The following is an 18,115-nucleotide window of genomic DNA, read 5'->3' on the forward strand; positions in this document are numbered from 1 at the left end:
AGGTCTGGAATTTTCCATGGCAACAGCCAGGCTCAGTCTTCTGGGGTAGGTGCTGACATTGCTCCCAGAGACCTGAAATGGTCCTCTGGTTACAGTGGGGCTTATAGAGTCCGTGAGATAGAAGATTTCTGGCCAAAGTCATCTCGCCTTGAGCCCAGTGGGTCCATAGACCCATCCTGGGGTTATCTTCCCGGTTCCCAGACATATAATTGGGGCCTAAGGAGTAAAGCCAACACCTGTCTGTCATTGTGTTATACTGAGGTGGCTTGTGTGTTGATGTGATGCTGGAAGCTATGCCACTGGGATTTCAGATACCAGGAGGGTCACCCATGGTGGACAGGTTTCAACAAAGCTTCCAGACTAAGATAGACTAGGAAGAAAGGCCTGGTGACCTACTTCTGAAAATTAATCAATGAAAACCTTATGGATCACAACAGAACATTGTCTGACTCATTTGCTTTGGACCTGTCATCAGGAAGAATCAATTGCTGGAGGAGGACATCGTGTTTGGTGAAGTAGAGGGCCAGCAAAGGCAAGGGAGACCCTCAGTGGGTGGATTGGCACAATAGGTGCAGTGATGGACTTGAACATGCCAGCAATTGTGAGGATGATGCAGGACCATGCAATATTTCATTCCGTTGTACATAAGAGTAAGAGCTGACTCAACAGCAGCTACCTACCTACCTATGGAGTAAAGACAGTGCCCAGTGACGTGTAAGCACCTGAGCTGCCACTCCAGGCTCTGTTTTCTGAGGCGTCCGCACCAGGTGGCCCCATGAAGACTGGGAGGCCGGCATGGAGGAATAGAGGTAGCACCCCTCCCTGCCAGCAGGGGCCAAAGTCTGAGCCTCTGAGGCTGTGGGACTGGTGCAGCAACACAGGACTCATTCATGGTCTCCCACCACAACAGGTGAGGGGTCCACAGGCCAAGGGGCCCCTGGGGCTCCATTTGGATCACACGCTCATTCTGTCTCTCAAGGGCAGGCACACTTAGTCGTGGCAGCCTGGGCCACTGACATTTGTCTTAAGCAGGAAGAAAGACCCACAATCCCATTGATTGAGCCAGCAGGCAACTCTTCCCCAACCACAGGCCCATGTGCCTGATGGGTGACCAGGCTCCTCTCCTAAGCCCCTACCCAGTGTGGGCTCTGGCCTCTTCCCCAGTGCTCAGGACCTCCAGGACATACGGAGTCTGGACTGCTCCAGGTGAGCAGGTAGAGGGGTGTAGAACCCTAGAAGGCCTGGCCCCTTACTACAGGCAAAGTCCGGTAGGAGGAAAAGGAGTGGGGAGAGGTGCTGTAGACTGAAGGATTGGGCGGAGTCTCTGCAGCCCCATGGAGTGGGCATGAGGTTAAGTAGGGAAATAAGTGAATGGTCTAACTTCTACCACGACAGCAGGGCTGCACATGGGTGGGGGGTAGTCATAAAACTCAGGGATAACCACAGAGGCTCCTAGCACTGCTAGACATTGAAGAAACAGAAGTTAACAGGGTAAAGTCCCTGTCCTCAGGGGCCACACTGTAAACGGGGAGAGAGACCATAACCTGTAGGATGGTTTTGAATACTGCTACCAGTGCCGGCTGCCTTCAAATCAACTCCAATTCACGGTGACCCCACGTGTGTCAGAGTAGAACTGTGCTCCATAGTGTTTTCAATGGCTGACTTTTCAGAAATAGATTACTAGGCCTTTCTTGTAAGGCACCTCTATGTGAAGTTTAACCTCCCACATTTCTGTTAGCAGCTGAGTGTGTTAACAGCCATATGAAAGATAAAACAGGGCAATGTGGTAGAGTGTGAATGGGGCCATCTTGTTTTAGCTGGAGCATTCAGAGATCTTTCCAAGGATCTTTTGCAATGTTGGCTCTACTATTTGGGCCAAGACCTCAAAGATGGCATCTTTGCTTGAGTTCTCCAGAAAGCAGTCTAAGGTGGACAGTGAAACTCCAGGGAGTTATGAGGCAAGGAGGAGGGAGCACCAATCCAAGGGTGCATCACCAAGCTGATCCTGTGGGGCCATCCTCTGAGAAGCTAATCAGAGGGGTGGTGGTGAAGGAGGAAGAATCTATCCCCCCGTTCTTGTCTCTCATTGGTGAAAGGTTTGTACCATGGGAGTAAAATCCCCCAAACTGCAAGGTTGCACAGGCCAACAGGGAAGCCCCAGGGCAGCTAACAACTCAGGTACAGAGCAGGCTCTGGGTAAGGCACTGTCAGACTGTGCCTGCATGGAAGTTGGCTGGAACCCACAGGGCTGGTGGCCGCTGCATCAGCAGGACTGATACAGATCAAGAATCAAGTGAGCATAGTTGCCATGTGGTAACTAGGGACAATATCCCAGGCAGAGAAACAGAAGGTGCAAAGGCCCCGTGGCTTTTCACCTTCTGTACTTTTGACAATGACTATTTAAAATGATAAAGGGTGCAACGCCAACATCCCCAACACACACACACAAATACAGAATTCTAAAAGTTCTGCAAATAAAACCTGGCAATCCAGAGCTGGGGAGGAGCTAACAGGAAGCACATGGTAAAGGACAGCAAATCCCTTGATGTGCTGTAAAGGCTTCTCTATCCAGGGGCTTCCACTGCCCGACCCAGCCAAGCAGCCATTTATTAGCTTAACAAACACTAGCTGGGTGGCTGCTGTGGACCAAGCACTTTGCTTAGCATCGGACCCAGGGCAAAGATGACACGCCATTTGCCCTCCAGACAACGCCAGCGTAGGGAGGAAGACAGAACAGCCCTGGGTTTGAAACCAGGCAAATTCTGGATTCAGATCCCTGTTCCTGTTTCCTCATCTGTATAATGGAGATTATAAAGCTTTGTTCACAGACTTGATAAATTGAGAACACAGGTGCTTCTATGTTGTTGTTAGCTGCCGGTAGGTCGGCCCCCAACTCATGGCAACCACTGTGACTCATAGGGTTTCCACTGGCTGATTTTCAGTAGATCACCAGGCCTTTCTTCCTAGTCTTAGTGTGGAAGCTCTGCTGAAATCTGTTCAGCATCACAGCAACACGCAAACCTCCACTGACAGACCGGGGGTAGCTGCACATGAGGTGCAGTGGCCAGGAATCGAAGCCTGGTCATTCAGTATCAGAGCTCCTGAGTCACTGCACCTCCCCTCTTGCCCTGTCTTGAATACTCTAGAGAGGGTCTTGTTGACAGCCACCAACCAGCCAACCAGTTGCCTTCAAGTCAATTCTGACTCATGGCGACCCCATGTGTCAGAGAACTGTGCTCCATATGGTTTTCAATGGCTACAGCTTGTTGGAAGTAGATCTTCAGGCCTTTCATCGAGGTGCCTCTGGGTGGATTCAAACCACCAACCTTCCGGTTAGCAGCTAAGCGCTTAACCGTTTGTGCTACCCAGGACCCCAGGACCTTCACAGCCCCCATGCAATTCCCCATCACCATCCACTCACTCATCAGACTCTTCTTCAGGGCTTGGGGCCCGAACTGACGACACTGCAGCAGCACCGTGGTCTTCAGGCCTTTATTCAGGAAGGTACAGAGCATTTGCAGTCTGTTTGACAGGCACTGTGCGTGGGGGTTCTGTAACAATTCACTCTTCTCCAAGTCCCGTGAGAAAGAAGGGTACGGAAGGAAAGGAGAGACGCTCTGGGAGAGTCTTCTCCTCCAGAAAAAAAGGCACCAACAGGGAACAAACGCCCTGCTTCTTCCCAACTAGAACAAGGGTCATAGACACGCTGGATTAACCAGATCCAGAGAAACTCAAGGCTAATTACATCGAAAGAAGGAAACAGTCCATCTTGGTGGGCTGGGCTGCTTCTGGCGCTTTCTGCCAAGTGGGAGAGGAAAGAGAAAGCAAAGCTTTAAAGAAAAAACAAAATTCAACCTTTTAGTCTTAGTGTTTTGTGCAATTAAAAAACCAACGAAATAAATATAACTTAAAAACTTCTTACATGACACTAAAGGCACGTCTGGGAAAAACAGTTGAGGAAACCTTCCACAAATGCTAAGCAGTGCAGACGCGTTAGTACTCGATGCCCTGTGAGTCCCCAGGGCCAGCGAGGACAGGGCAGGAAGGCCTGGCACCCACAGTGTGTCCCACTCCCTGGCCCCACTCCTAACCCAGCCCCCCTACATCTGCCCGGACCAGGGCTGGGCAGGTGTGGTCTTTTAGACTACCAGGCAGAGGTTCTGGCAAGTTCCATTCCAGGATCCACCTATCCCCCTGAGACAAGGGGGGAAGGACCTGGATGTCAGAGCAAGGGGGTAGGGTGGAATGGGTTGAGAGAAAGTAAGTGTGGAACAGAATTTGCATGGTAAATATATTTTTAAAAATCTAAATAATAACCCTAAAAAGATATTGTTTTATACCACTTTCACATACATAAAGCAAAGTATTGCCAGTAAGAGGCTCGTGGGTCTCCTTGAATAAACTAATATTTGCATACAGCACATTGTTCGCAAACACCTGGTGCCTGCTTAAAGTGCTTGGAAAATTTGTTCTCTTAAGTAGGTTAAGCTGGTTCCCTGTACATTTTGTTCATATCGTTCACTTGCTTTAGCAAACTTTTTTCATAGATACAAGGAAGGTAGCCTTTGGCTGGCCTCTAGCTATAGAATCTATGTCTGAATGAATGATGTCCCTTCCCAGCGGGTCGGTTGCAGGTGGCGGAAGCACAGAGCCCCAGGGTCCCTTCTAACCCGTAAGGGACTGTAGCTCAGAGACCCAGAGCTGGCCTTAAAGCCCTGGTGCCCCATTCATCCCTCCTTCCTTGCCCACCACATGCCGTCACAAGGTCTCCCGTGCTCAGCCGACTAGGGTGTGACCTTTAGCAAGTCGGCCCACGCAAAAGCTCAGCACTGTTTTGAACAAGAACCAGGAAGTTTAAAAGCGGTTTCCTTTTTTGAAAGCTGTACTTGTACGTCTCATGTGTCCCACCCTCTGCCCCCTCCATTGTCACCCAGCATGAAAGGGGAAACATAAGTGTCACGTGGGCAAGTCAACAGTTCCCTCCGTGATCCTGGGGTGACAGAGTGGGCTGTGGGCCACACCCGTTGGTGCATATTTTCTCCGCTGTGTTCCTGAGGCAGGTCCTTACTGAGATACTGGCCCTGGGCCCCTCTGGCCTGGCCTAGCCTGAGCGTCCCCACTGCCTGCACCCTGGACCACTGACAGCAAGAGACTGGGTCTGGGGACTCAGCTCCAAGTAGAATAGAGTCAGGAGTTCTTTTCTTTAAAAGTCATGTAAATTTTACATCCTTCTCAATAATGTAAACTTAACGTGCTTCACAATTAAAATATGGTTTAAAACTAGTTTCCCACAATACTTTAAGCAAAACAGACCCTCAGGAAGAGATGTCTGGAGTAGCTCCTTGCTCGCATCACATACCCTGGGAGGCACCCACACAATGTTCAGGGAACATGGGTCTGAGCCCTTCAGGCTGCAAGACTTATTTTCAGGGGAAAAAGGATGATGCCAGTGAGCCAGAATCCTCCTTCCTCACTGCCCCGCTGGCAGAAGGCTTCCCTGGTGACTGTTGGGGACTCTGGACCTCAGGAAAGGGCCCCAGAGAGCAAGAAGGGAGGAGTGACTAACACTGCAGGGGGCAGGGGGGTGGTGCAGAGAAGAGTGTCCTCCACCGGGGGCCAGGATGCCAGACACTCCATGGGTCTGTCTGCCTTCCTCCCCATGCTATCTGTGCCTGCCCCCCAGCCCCCCTAGATCTTGCCGCAGCAGGGGGCGGCTGCCATCGTACTGGAAGCTCAGGTTTGCAGAGTGACCCTCTGAATTCACGGGCAACTACTGCAGATGGAAAAACACTGTCCCTGTTTGCCACCTTCTGGGAAGGCCTTGGTCAGAGGACAGCCAGGCTGACTTACAGCCTCCTGGGTCGGGCCCCAAACTGGGGGGGTTTCAGCTCTGAATGGGTGGGGTCCCTGTTTTTGCAGCTCTAGGTGGCAAGGTGTCTCTGGGAGTCCCTGAGCTGCTGAGCAGACAGTACTCTCCCCTTGCCAATGTGAAGCTCCCCCAGTGGTTTTGTGTCCCTATTACCAGAAAGCCTGGCTTCCCCGCAGGCACCAGCAGCCCGCCCACACACGGGGGCCCTTACAGCCCTTGCCTAGCGAGCTCTGGGTGGAAGGCTGCCCCAGGAACGGGACTGCGGTAACGTCGCTGGCCACCAGGGGGCAGCAGGCCCCCACAGTTCAGCGGGCTATGCGCGTCAGCGGGCTAGCCTGCTTATTCCAGGGCCACCCAGAGGCCGGGAGGCTCAAGTGTCAGGTGTTCCCGGTGCAGCCTCCCTCCAGCTTTCACCCTAACCAACTTCCCCTACAGGAAGCCGAGCCCGAGGCCTGGGCATTTCTGTCTAGTAGGCGATTCTATTTACAATAAGCAGTGAAAGCCCCACGTCCAAGCCCTTACGTTAGAACACCACTAAGGAATCGCATCCCTTCTCCTATTTCTACCAAGTGTCCTGTAGTGCAGTTCGGGAGGGTCAGTTCTGGGCTGGAGCCCAGGAGGAAGTGAAGGAGAAATACGACAGAAGGAAAGAGAAGGGGTGAGGACCAGGAGAGCTGTTTCAGGCGTACGCATCCTCCAGGGACATCTCCGTCAGGATGTCGATGAGGTTGTTCAGCCCTGAGAGGTAGCCGTCCTCCCGGTTCCCCTCCTGCCAGGACACATCATGTTGCAGGGTCTGGCCCTCAGGTAGGGGCGTGGTCTTCCCAAAGTCAATCATCCAGACCTTGGCCTGCTCCTTCTTGTCATGGATGAAGAGGAGGGAGCTGCCAATGACCTGGAGGGCAAGGACACGAGGGGTAGGTGGCTGAGCTGCAGCCCCCACCCGGTCTTCATGCTGCCCAGTCCTCACACCACAACCGCTCACTTGAGGGGACTTGGAAAAGGCTGTGGCCGGATAAACCGTCCAATGGCTGGCTCAGGAGAGGTACCACAGGGCCGGCACTTCCATTCCCCCAGCAAGTGACAAGGCCAGGGCAGGGACATCTGATTCCAGGCCGGGACCACCCTTCAGTGTGGACAGCACCTGGGAGGGAGTCTGGGACCGCAAACCTCACCACTCCTCCAGCCTACACACTTCCACTAGTTCTAGACACACCAAACCCTAAGGGCCCTTCCTCTTCCCTCAGGAGATACCTCCCCAAAACCCTTAAGGGACTGCTCACGGTGAAAGGGAAGGTACCAGGAAGATTCCAAACTCTACCTGGGGGCAGGGGAAGGACACAGTTCAAATGCACACAGAGCACCACCACGAGAGGGTGAGGCCAGATCGCCCTGCCCCTCCCTCTGCAGAACCCTCCCTTCCCGCTGCAAATCCTGGGTAGACAGGCCCAGCAGGGCCTCCCCAGGCCAGCTCCTGCCTACTTCCCCCCTCCTCCCACAGCAGACACCAAAGACCCTCCCCGCTGGACAAGGGGCAAGCACTGGTATGGAGTAAGGCACTCTTTCCCAAATATGACCGCACCCGCCGTACTTTCCCCTGGGTCCCTGTGTGGGGCCGGGAAGAAGCAAGGGGGTGTCGGCAGGAACTGAGGGGTCATTATATCTCCCATAGTCTGGGGCAGGGAAGACCCCTTGGAAATTCTGGGCCCGGAAAAAGGGGCTTCGTCTTCCCAGACAGAAAGACTAGAGACCCCGGAGGACTTGGCCTCTTTCTGGACGTGAAGTTTCTGAGAGACTTCAGAAAAATATAGTAAAAAAAAAAAAAAAAGCTTCAAGAAATAAAACCAAAGGTGGGGAAGAAGGGAGGAAAAAGCTGCAGGACAAAGCCCTGGGCTGCCTGGTCAGCAGGAGGGGGCAGTGGGGTCCTTGGGCCCAGGGCAGGGAGGTCAGAGGACATGGGATTTTGGAGCTAACATGTGGGGCCTGGGCAGGCGGTCCTGCAGCCTGAAGTCTCCACAGAGGAAGGAGGCTGAGGGAAGACAGGTTCGCACGGGCTGCATAGGACCTTTCATCTGGCTGGGACACACTGGGCCCAGGAGCCAAAGACCAGAAACAATGCGGCTTCCCCCAGGCTAAGAGGAGCAGTGGGCAGTGAGAATGGCCTATCGAGGTGTCTACATCTGTCCCCCCGCCTTAGTCCTCACGGGTGTCACCCTCAGGACCACCACATCCAGGGTGTAGGGTGTATCCTGGCCGAGGGGCAAAGGGGGATAAAATCCAAGGGCAAGACAGGCTGCATCTGCTGGAGGAGGGGGCTGTGGTGCGGTTTGCACAGAGGCTCTGTGCAGGCCAGCAGCAGGCCTGCCACCCCCCAGTCACCCAGGACCACCAGTCTCCAGTTTCCCTGGTGCAAACCTTTCCAGGCAACATGCTGACACTTTCCAAATCCTCTCTCCCAGGGTGCCACTTTCCCTGTTTGCTGCCCACTGCCCTGAGAAGGTGGGGGCAGGTGGAAAGTTCCAGACCTGCTCTGAGTGGCACTAAAGAACTGCCTGTCTTCCCCAGAGTCTGAAGGTCTTGGGGGCGGTGATGGGGGGGCTACTTAGCTACTCTAGCAGCTCAGACAGCTTCTGCCATAAGACCCTGGGGGTGTGGTACACAAGTCCCACCACGGCCAGCTGCCCGCATGAACAACCCTCAGGAGCTGGGAGCAAGAGAAAGAGGGGAGCAGTGACCTCAGATTTCTCAAGCATGAATCCCAGGTGCCACCCCAGGAAGCCATATGGAATGGCTCCTGCACATAGTAAGGGGTGGTCCCTTGTTGGTCTGTCCGGGACCGCAGCCATCCTAAAAATACCCTTGGGCTTCTGGGACAGGTGGGTTTGCTGGTGTGGGCAGCGTACCCAATGCTCAGGTGCACAGACCCTGCAGGCTGAGGCCAGCCACCCCGAACACAGCTCTCTGCCCGAGAGGGCCAAACATCCCCCAATACCTACCTCATGGCACTTGAAGAAAGGAGACACTTCTAGGGTGGCCCGAATGTCCTTCAGCCGGTCCCGGTAGGCAATCTGGGAAGAGGAAGATGACCACAGTTTTATATGTTATTTAGTGGGGAGGGGAGGGTAGATTTTAAGCCATTTAGCTCATTAGAGCCACTGGGTATAAAAAGTAGGAAGGACCTTGGACCCCGATAATTTACCCTGACCTCCTCATCTATGACACCAGAACCGGAGGCCCAGAAAAGGATGCCCAACCCCTTGTTTTCCGCACCTCACACTGCCTGGGGAGCAGGGAGCGGAAGGGGCATTTCCACACAGCCCTGCCGCCCTCTAGGGGCTCCAGCATGATGGCTGAGTTTGTTCTGGAATGCCAACAGTTTAGAGTCACCACCCTAAGAGGCTGGTTGCCATGGTGTCTTCCTGAGTACAAACCTCACAGTCCCTGAGTTTGAAGAATAAGCTGGAGAGCCACAAATATCTCCACCAGCAGCCTCTCCACTCCCACTGGGCTACGCAAGCCCTGGATACCATCCCTCCCCAGGGGCCAGCTCTGTGGGACTGACCAGCCTCGGGCCATGGGGCCGCTGGGGAAGCCCGTCCGCACACAGGCACGCAGGGTTCCTAAAGCCCATCTGAATAATGGTGACGCAACTCGTCAGGGCCGGCCGGGCAGCTCCTGAGTGCCGGGCACCAGGAATAGCCCGCCTGGCCCCGGCATGGCAAGCAGGTGTGTTCTGTGGCAGACACTGCTGAGTGGGAACCAGAGAGGGCTCAGACTCTGAGGAGTGGGGTGAAGAAGCCCCTGCAGGCCCCATGCATGACTGGCACCCCAAGACCAGCCAAGGGCTGAAGGAGAAGCATCCTTGGGAGTACTCAGAGCTGGAGAGGGAGGGGGAGGGAGAATCCAGTGTCTACCAGTTCTGAGTCTCCTTGAAGAAAAGGCTATCCGGGCCCACCTCTCCCCACCCTGTAGCCCCTCGAGCCTGCTCAAGAGAAGGCTCTTCTCACACAGGTCTGGGGGCTCCAGAGCCCACGTCCCAGGGCGTGCTTAGGTCTCTGACCATTACAGGGTGCCCGGTCCACCAGGGGTGGTTGTATAACACACACAGAGTCAGATTATCTAACAAGCCAGGTACGCACAAGTTTACGTGTGCTTGCTGGTTAATCTGCCCTGGAACAACACTGTTATGATCGAATTGTGTCCCCCAAAAGATAGGTTAAAGTCCTAACCCCTGTACCAGTGAGCGTAACCTTGTTTGAGGAAATAAGAGTTTTTCGTTACAGATGTTATCAGTTAATGAGATCATACTAGACCAGGGTGGGTTCTAACTCTAACCCTTTCTGAGTGGCACTTAATAAAAGAGAAAGGCAGACACAGAAACGGTCACACGCGGGAGAAAAAACCATGTGAGGACCCATCCACAAGCCAAGGAATGTCAAGGATGGCTGGCAGCCACCAGAAACCAGGAGAGGCACAGAACAGATCCACGAGGCATCGACATGGCCAAGGCCCCGATCTGGACTTCCAGCCTTCAGACCTGTGAGATAATAAATTTCTGTTCTTTAAAGCCACCCCCTTTGTGGTATTTTGTTATGGCCACCCAAAGAGACTAAGGCACTGGCTAAGCTGGGAAAACAAGTGTTCTAATCTAGTGGTCAGGAGCCAGCCTCTGCCCCAGCCTGCCTGCTGCTGCAGCAGCAAAAACAAACTCAGCCACCTTGTCAAGAACATGTACTGCCCACAGCTCTACGCTCAGAGACAGCCGGTCAGTCGTTGCCGGGGAGGGCGGTGTGACACGGCGGGCAGACCTCCCTCCCCTAGTCTCACAGCCCAGGGCTGGCCAACCCGGAAGGCAGCTGGAGTCCCAGCTCCACCGCTTCCTGGTTGTGTGTCTCTGACCTCAGTCTCCTCGTCTGTAAAATGGGAACAAGAATGTCCACCCACACCAGAGGGATCCTTTGAGGATTCAATGAGTGCCACCACAATTCCTGGCAGGCCGAAGATGCTGAAGACACACAGCAATTACCATTCTCTGAAGGGAATGGAAAGTGTCTTGAGCTGTGAGGTTGATGCTCAAGGGAAAGAGTCAGTGAGGGTTTGCAGAGTTTCCCTGTTCTCCCAGTGGGCGGAGCTGACAATCCCATCACCTTCCCCTCACCTTCCAAGCACAAGTTTGGGGCCAGGGTCTTCTGTGTAGGCACGCGCTGCAGCTGCCATGTGGGAAGACTCCTGAGGGAAGGCCTGGTCTGGTTATCCCTTCCTGACTAGTCCTTCTCAGGGGAGCCGCCCCCGCTCCCCCCCACTCACCAGGATTTTCTGGTTTCCTTTAGTGAATTCTCTGAAGGCCTCCTTGACCTGCTCCCTCGTCTTCGTCTTCTTGAAATCCCGGTTCACGGAACCGTCTTCCTTCTGAGATGGAGAACAACCCCCCGTTCAGAAGCAGGGTCAGGAGAGGAACCTCTGGCAACAGTCACCCAACAAATGGCCCAGACCACTGGCCACAGAGCACTGAGGCTGGGTCCTGGCCCCCCAGGCACTCGAGTGGGTGGTACAGGCAGCCAGGTGCCTCATACAAGAGAAAGGGCAGGGGCCTCATGCAGCCAGGTGAACACGGCCTGGGGACGAAAGGGTTAATTTGGACAGCCCAAAGTTGGGGATGTCTTCTCCCTCAGAGGGTGGAAATGTCATCCCAGACAGAGGGGATAGCACTGGGAAAGGCCTGGATTCAGTCAGAAGCATCTGGGTCAAAGCAAGTGGAATGGAAGAGTGGAATGCAGAGGCCCAGCCCGGCAAGCACCAGGTCTAAGGGAGACAGGAGCCCCTGGGCTTCACCACTGCAGGGCCTGGCCCTGGAACTAGATGCCAGCTTCCGGCGGCCAGGGCTGTGCCATAGCCCGAGGTCAAGGGCGGCCTTCCTCGGCTCTCTCCCTCACCAGGGATAGGAGAGACCTGTTCTCCATCCCAAGTCCAGCTCTACTTCCTGTGTAATTTAAGATCTTTTATCCTAAAAAAAATAAAAATAATACAGTTTCCACTGAGTCGACTTCTGACTCATAGTGACCTTATGTGTGTCAGAGTAGAACTGTGCTCCATGTGATTTTCAATGGCTGAGTTTTAGAAGATTACCAAGCCTTTCTTCCAAGGCACCTTTGGGTGGACTCAAACCTCCAACCGTTCGGTTAGCAGCTGACAGCATTGGCCATCTGCACCACCCAGGGACCCCTCTTTTATCCTAGCTCCCTAAAAGCTGAGATGTAACACTGTCCCTACCAGCTCTGCCCCTGGCCCGTGCAGCACAAGAGACCTTCCCATCCCAGGCACTGTCTCTGCTCCGGGCTATTAAGGGATAGCCCGTGGGGCTTAGCTCATCAATGAGGAAATCTGGTTTTTACAGACAAGGGATGAGAAAGGATAGCAATGCCAAAAAAAAAAAAAAAAAAAAAGTTGCCATTGAGTCAGCTCCGGCTCATGGTGACTCCCTGTGTGTCCAAGTAGAACTGTGCTCCACAGGGTTTCCAATGGCTGATTTTTTCAGAAACAGACAGCTAGGCCTTTCTTCTGAAGCACCGTGGGGTGAATTCGAACTGCCAACCTTTTGGTTAATAGCAGACTGCTTAACCGTATGTGCCACCCAGGGACTCTAGGAGCCCTAAAATTTGGGTCCCTCCACCATAAACAAAAAAAACACCCGTTGCTGTTGAGTCAGTTCTGACTCAGTGACCCCACAGGATGGAGCAGAACTGCCCCATTGGGTTTCCAAGGTGCAGCTGGTGGATTTGAACTGCCGACCTCTTGATTAGCAGCTGAATGCTTAACTACTGAGATGAGTCAAAGCTCTGACTTCGCTGAGGCTGCCTCTGAGGATGAGCAGAAGCCTGGGGCAGAGGGAGGCCTAGGCCGAGGCCAGTGGTGGCCCAACCCCCTTAAGCCTCTCTGCACAGGGCATTTCCTGGACTGAGGGCAGGGAGGCACTGGGTTGGGGGGGCGGTGGCGAGGAAGACAGTTGGTTTCTCTCTGAGCCGGTGGGCCTTCGGCCTCAGAAGACCAGCTGTTAGCTGTCCCTACAGCTGGATGATGGACAGAGGCCAGAAGAACACCCTGTTTGAGAGGGAAAGGTGAAGAGGAAATAAGATTTGTTTTGAAAAGATTTAAAAAACGAGCATTAAGGGGAGGAGGAGCACATAATCTGCATTAAATCTGAGGATTTAAAAAAAGAGGGAAGGCGGGTTTCAGCAGACACGGAAGGGACAAATGGCTTTCTCAGTCCAGTGCTCACCAGCAGCTGTTCTGGAGGAAGGCAAAGACCTTCCCCCCATGCCCCTGCCCTGCGGCAGCAGGAGACACCGCAATCACGGGAACCCACATCTACATGCCAGTCAGCAGTGGCGGCGATGCTGCCCTAGACCCCGAGACCCAAGGGCCCCAGGCTGCTGGGCCTAGTGCATGTCTGAGTGGTCTTGTGCAAGCTTAATGGCAAGGAGCGTGCAGGGGCCTGGACACAGGGGAACATCCTGAACCCTTCACAGGAGACCACCAGGAAAGAAGAGGGTGCGGTTTCCCAGAGATTGGGGGTGGCCTGGTGCACTGGTGACACTGACGAGAGATGCTTTGTCCTTCCTCCTTGGGCAGCTGGTGTCCCCCCCACACGCCTGGCACCTGCGTGTCACTGCCAATGCTCCAGTGAGCATGCCAGGGGGAAAGGGCACCTCTTTCCCTGCTGGTATCCTACCAGCTGGTGCCTGTGTGGGTTCTCAATGTGGGGCACAGTAAGTCCTGGTTAAGTGTAGGGTCCTCAGCAGAGATGACTGTGGGGCAGGGCTAGAAGCTCTCCCTCAGCCCCTGGTGCAAGGCCCAGCCTTCCACATGGCCATCCCACGTGTACCTCAGACTGAGGAATAGGCCAGGAACTAATGTCTCCAAATGTCTGTCCTATGGCTGGCTACCCAGACCCTGGGCCTGGGTGAGAGGAAGCTGAGAGATAACCCTGAGGCCCAAGGCCCCCACCGCTCCGCCCCCTTGGCCGCCCCTCCCTGGCTCACCTTGATGCCTTCGATCCTGAACCCGAGGGTGGCCGTGGAGCTGATAGTCTCCCTCCACTGCATGTAGCGTGGCTTGGTGACGGCCCGCTGGGCGTTCTCCTCCTCGGTCGGGGCCTCGGGGTCCACCTCAATCATCTTCTGGTACATGTCCTTCCGCAGGCTGGGCTTCTTGCGGGCCTTGGTGAGCTCCTCCTCCAGGTAGGTCCTGCAAGGAGGTGAGACGACTTGAGAGTCACCGGCAGCCTGTCACTGACTGGTGGATGAAGGCTCAGAGCAGGGTGCCTGGCTGAGGTTCACTGTCAGGACAGCCACAGAGCTGCAGCCCTGAAGCCAAGGCTTGCTCAGCCAGGTGGTGACGTGCTCGACTTGGCTGGCACCTGGACTGCAGCCACTCCATTCCAAGACCACCTGGAGGCCTGGCAAAACCTAAGGGGCCAACAGAATAAGGAGGGCTCATGGCTTGCCCTGCCCCATCCCCCTGCCCTGGCTGGGTCCATTAAGCGAGCAACCACCTGAGCTGTGGGAGCACTCACTGTTGTGTCCCCTGCACCCTACCTGTCTCCCCACTCCTCTGTAGCCTGGAGGGCCAAGCCTGCCCTTGAACGTCTCTACTCTCTCCAGAGAGGGGAAACCTTCTTTTTGTGTGTGAGTTACAGTGATTTATCAAGGAAGATGGGTAGAGAAAACACACTTATACGTTGTTTATTGCCCAGTCAGTGCACGTGAAGATTCCTCACAAGGTCCAAGCACCATTTCTTAACCCCAGGAACCATCTCTTCCTGTACTTCACTGTCCACGTGCTGTGCCTGGTTAATCTGGTATCTCCCACCACAGGAAAATGGTAGCAATATTATCGTTTATCACAAAAACATAGCTCTGCAGGACCTGGTTATATTGAATAGTATGAGTCTTGTCCCTGCAGGTCCCGAAGAGCATGTCTGTAATGCTGCTTACACCGTGGTTCATGACGCTCCATCTTCTGTCTCTCAGAGGTCCGTACTATGCTTTCTTCACAATGACCGCTAATGCAAGTCGTCCCCAGGTATGCAGGAAAGTGCGACCCGGTATTCCTTTTCTGGTCACACCGAATTCACCATTTGGAAGCTTACAGTGCAAACAGAACACGTCTTCCAGCATGTCTTCTCTTGGGCTCTTTTTTAAAAATATTTTATTGTGTTTTAGGTGAAAGTTTACAGAACGAATTAGTTTCTCCTTCAACAAATTGTACACAAAGTGTTCCACGGCATTGGCTGCAATCCCCACACTGTATCCCCACTCTCCCCATTTCCACCCTGGGTTCCCCGTTTCCTTTAAAGACGGGAAATCTTGAGAACAAAAGTTAGGCCGGAAGGTGGCCTTGTAGAGGCCATGATGATGGATGAAGAAGCCCAGGCTGGGAAAGAAAAGCCTCCAGGCATCTTACCCTCTGTTCTGCTTTGCTCATTCTCCCTTACCAGCTCCAGGCCTAGAGCTCGCTGACATTCCTGATACCGGAGCGTCCAGGTCAAAAGCCAGAGAAAACGTGCCCAACTAACCTGCCACCCTGCCCTGCCCATCACACAAGTAAGCTGGGCCTGGGGCTGGCCTGGCAGGAACCACACCTGGGGTGGGAGTGTCAGGAGCGGGGACCATGCGGGACATGAGCAGCCAGAGGCCGAGCCCCCGGCCCACTGCAGACCCAGCCTGGACTGCTCTGATGGACCCCGCCCCCAGCACCCCCATCCCAGGCCACACCAGGCTTCCTGAGGGGCTGCCTCCCTGACCACCATCCCTGAAACGGGAGGTGCAGTCACCCTGCAGCACCAGGTGTGGACCCCTCCACGTCACCAAGAGCCCCTTCCCCCTCTTCCCTGCACCCATTTAAACCCAGTCCTCCCCCACAAACGGGTGCGGAGACGCCCATGACACGTCGTGAAACAGCACTGAGCAGTGTGGGCTGCAGGAGAGGGAAGCGTGGGAGGGTGCCGCCCACAAAGGCTGCTGACAGCAGCACCACCCTCCTCCCTTGTCCTGCCCCCACCCCCACCCTGGGCCAGCCTTGCACCCCGCATACGCCCCCTCCCCACCATCCCTTGCCCCTGCCTTGCTCCACCACTCCCTACCACACCTTTTCCAAGCTGCTGGTGTGGGACCCACAATAGACTGAGCAAAACTCCATGAGGTCTTAAAAAAGATAACCACTGTACCAACTGATATTTGCACTGAAAGAAACAGGAAGAAAAAAAAAAATTGGGGGTGTGAACTTAGGTCAGGTCCTTTAGAATCTTCCAGGAGGTGATGAAGATGGCAAGGGGGAGGTGCACACATACACACACAGTGACACATGTAACATACACATGTGCACACACAGATGCCACATACATGCGTGCACACACATAGATGTATACACACACCCTAGACTAGCGTGTGTGTGTGTGTGGTGTGTGTGTGTGTGTGTAGCCACAGTCAGCGATGAGAGCTGCAAGGCAGAGGGTGTGAGGCAGGATGCTGCTGCATCGGGTTGTGTGCATGGCTTGCTGTGTGAGCCTGGCGTGTGTGTCTGGTGTGGAAGGTGGCAGGTGAAGGGGCATCTGGGTGGTGGTGGGAAGAGGCTGGCTGTCCCAAATGCTGCTGAGTGAGCTCTGGGGCCTGCAGGGTGCGTGGGTGGCTACACTTCTGCAAAGAGTTCCCTAGTGACTCCCTGAACAGGAAGCAGGCCTTGATGTCAAATCCCTTTTCATATTGGGGTGTCTTCAAAAAGAGCTCCCCAGCTCTGATCTGGGCAGGGCTGCGCACTCCTGGGAGAGGAGCGGGGCTTGGGGAGAGATGCCCACAGGGTCGCCAGCTGAATGGTGGGGCCTGGAGGTCCCTCGGGAGGTGAGGCACAGTTTCCACAGGCTGCCCTGCCACCGAGGGAAGGTCAGGCCTACCATCATACACAGAGCAGAGGCCTGCTCATCCAGTCACGGATAAGCTCGGTTAAAAAAACAAAAAAACCCATTGCCATCTAGTCAATTCCTATTTAAAGCAACCCCACAGGGTTTCCAAGAAGCGGCTGGTGGATTCAAACTGCCAACCTTCTGGTCAGGTGCCAAGCTTGTAACTACTGTGCCAGAAGAGGTAATTTGACTAATGAATGAAGCATCCTTCTCAGTAGAGCTGCGAGCCCATGGTGGACTCCAGCAGGTGAGAGACAAGAGCCACCAACAGCTTGACAAAGGGCACAGAAGTGCTGGAGCACAGCCCTAGTTTCAGCCACTGGCCAGTTGTCAAGAAGGCACTCCCTGACTCTTGGTGATGGATCAAACCCAGACTCATGGGGGTGAAAGCTAAGGAAACTCCCTAGAGCACAGCCAGGTCCTCCACTTGGAAACACATCCATGTCGAACGGGGGTCACACAGCCCCTGGTTTAGGACACTGTGGGTGCCCACATCCCCCTTCCCTCCACTCCCATGGCTTTGGCTTGGTTAGCTGATCTGCCCTTTCACCACTTCTGTGTGACAGGTCTCTACCCCCCAGTCCCCTGGGCTGATGTTTCTCAAAGCCCTGGGCTCCAGCTCCAGCCTCCACTCTCTGGCCAGGACAGGGCCACACTGTGGGGTTGACCAGGAGAAGCATCACATGGAACACCGGTCTCAGGAGAGGCTCTGAGGCCAAGGGGTTCTGAATCCATCCATTTGGGAAAATGCCACAATCTGGAACCCAAACATAACTGATCACAAACACCTGATAAGGTGCCGCTGGAGCGGGTCACACAGAACAAAGGCTGGCCTTTGCAGTCAGGCAAAAAAACCTGTTGCTGTGAGTGGTTTCTGACTCATAGCAACCCTGTAGGACACAGTATAACTGCCCCATAGGGTTTCCAAGGCTGTAATCTTTACAGAAACAGACTGCCACATCTTTCTCCCGTGGAGTGGCTGGTGGGTTTGAACTGCCGACCTCTCGGTTAACAGCTGAGCACTTTAACCACTGTGCTATCAGGGTTCCTTTTGCAGTCAGGCAGGTCAGTGCACATCTGGTATGATGGTTAATTTTATGAGTCAGCTGGGCTGGGCTATGGTTCCTAGTGGTTCAACCAAGGAGCTCTGGTGGTATAGTGGTTAACTCAGCTGCTAACCAAAAAAAGGTCGGCAGTTTGAATTCACTAGCCACTCCTTGGAAACCCTATGGGGCAGTTCTACTCTGTCCTATAAGGTCACTATGAGTCGTAATCGACCCCACGGAAAT

The 18,115-nt window shown here is 54.2% G+C and overlaps 1 protein-coding gene across 1 annotated transcript in view; it reads right to left on the reverse strand.

Annotated features, from left to right (window-relative positions):
- Positions 1-3,478: 3,478 nt before the first annotated feature.
- The window catches only part of ITPKB (inositol-trisphosphate 3-kinase B), a 112,873-nt gene continuing 98,236 nt past the window's right edge, over positions 3,479-18,115 (reverse strand). Inside the window, exons 5-8 of the mRNA XM_049868073.1 lie at positions 13,909-14,113; positions 11,177-11,278; positions 8,866-8,937; positions 3,479-6,764 (exon numbers count right to left, since the gene is read on the reverse strand). Coding sequence (XP_049724030.1) covers positions 6,549-6,764; positions 8,866-8,937; positions 11,177-11,278; positions 13,909-14,113 — 595 coding nt within the window. The 3' untranslated portion in view covers positions 3,479-6,548. The remainder of the gene's footprint in view (positions 6,765-8,865; positions 8,938-11,176; positions 11,279-13,908; positions 14,114-18,115) is intronic.

Source organism: Elephas maximus, chromosome 24 (assembly GCF_024166365.1).
Source record: "Elephas maximus indicus isolate mEleMax1 chromosome 24, mEleMax1 primary haplotype, whole genome shotgun sequence".
NCBI lineage: Eukaryota > Metazoa > Chordata > Mammalia > Proboscidea > Elephantidae > Elephas > Elephas maximus.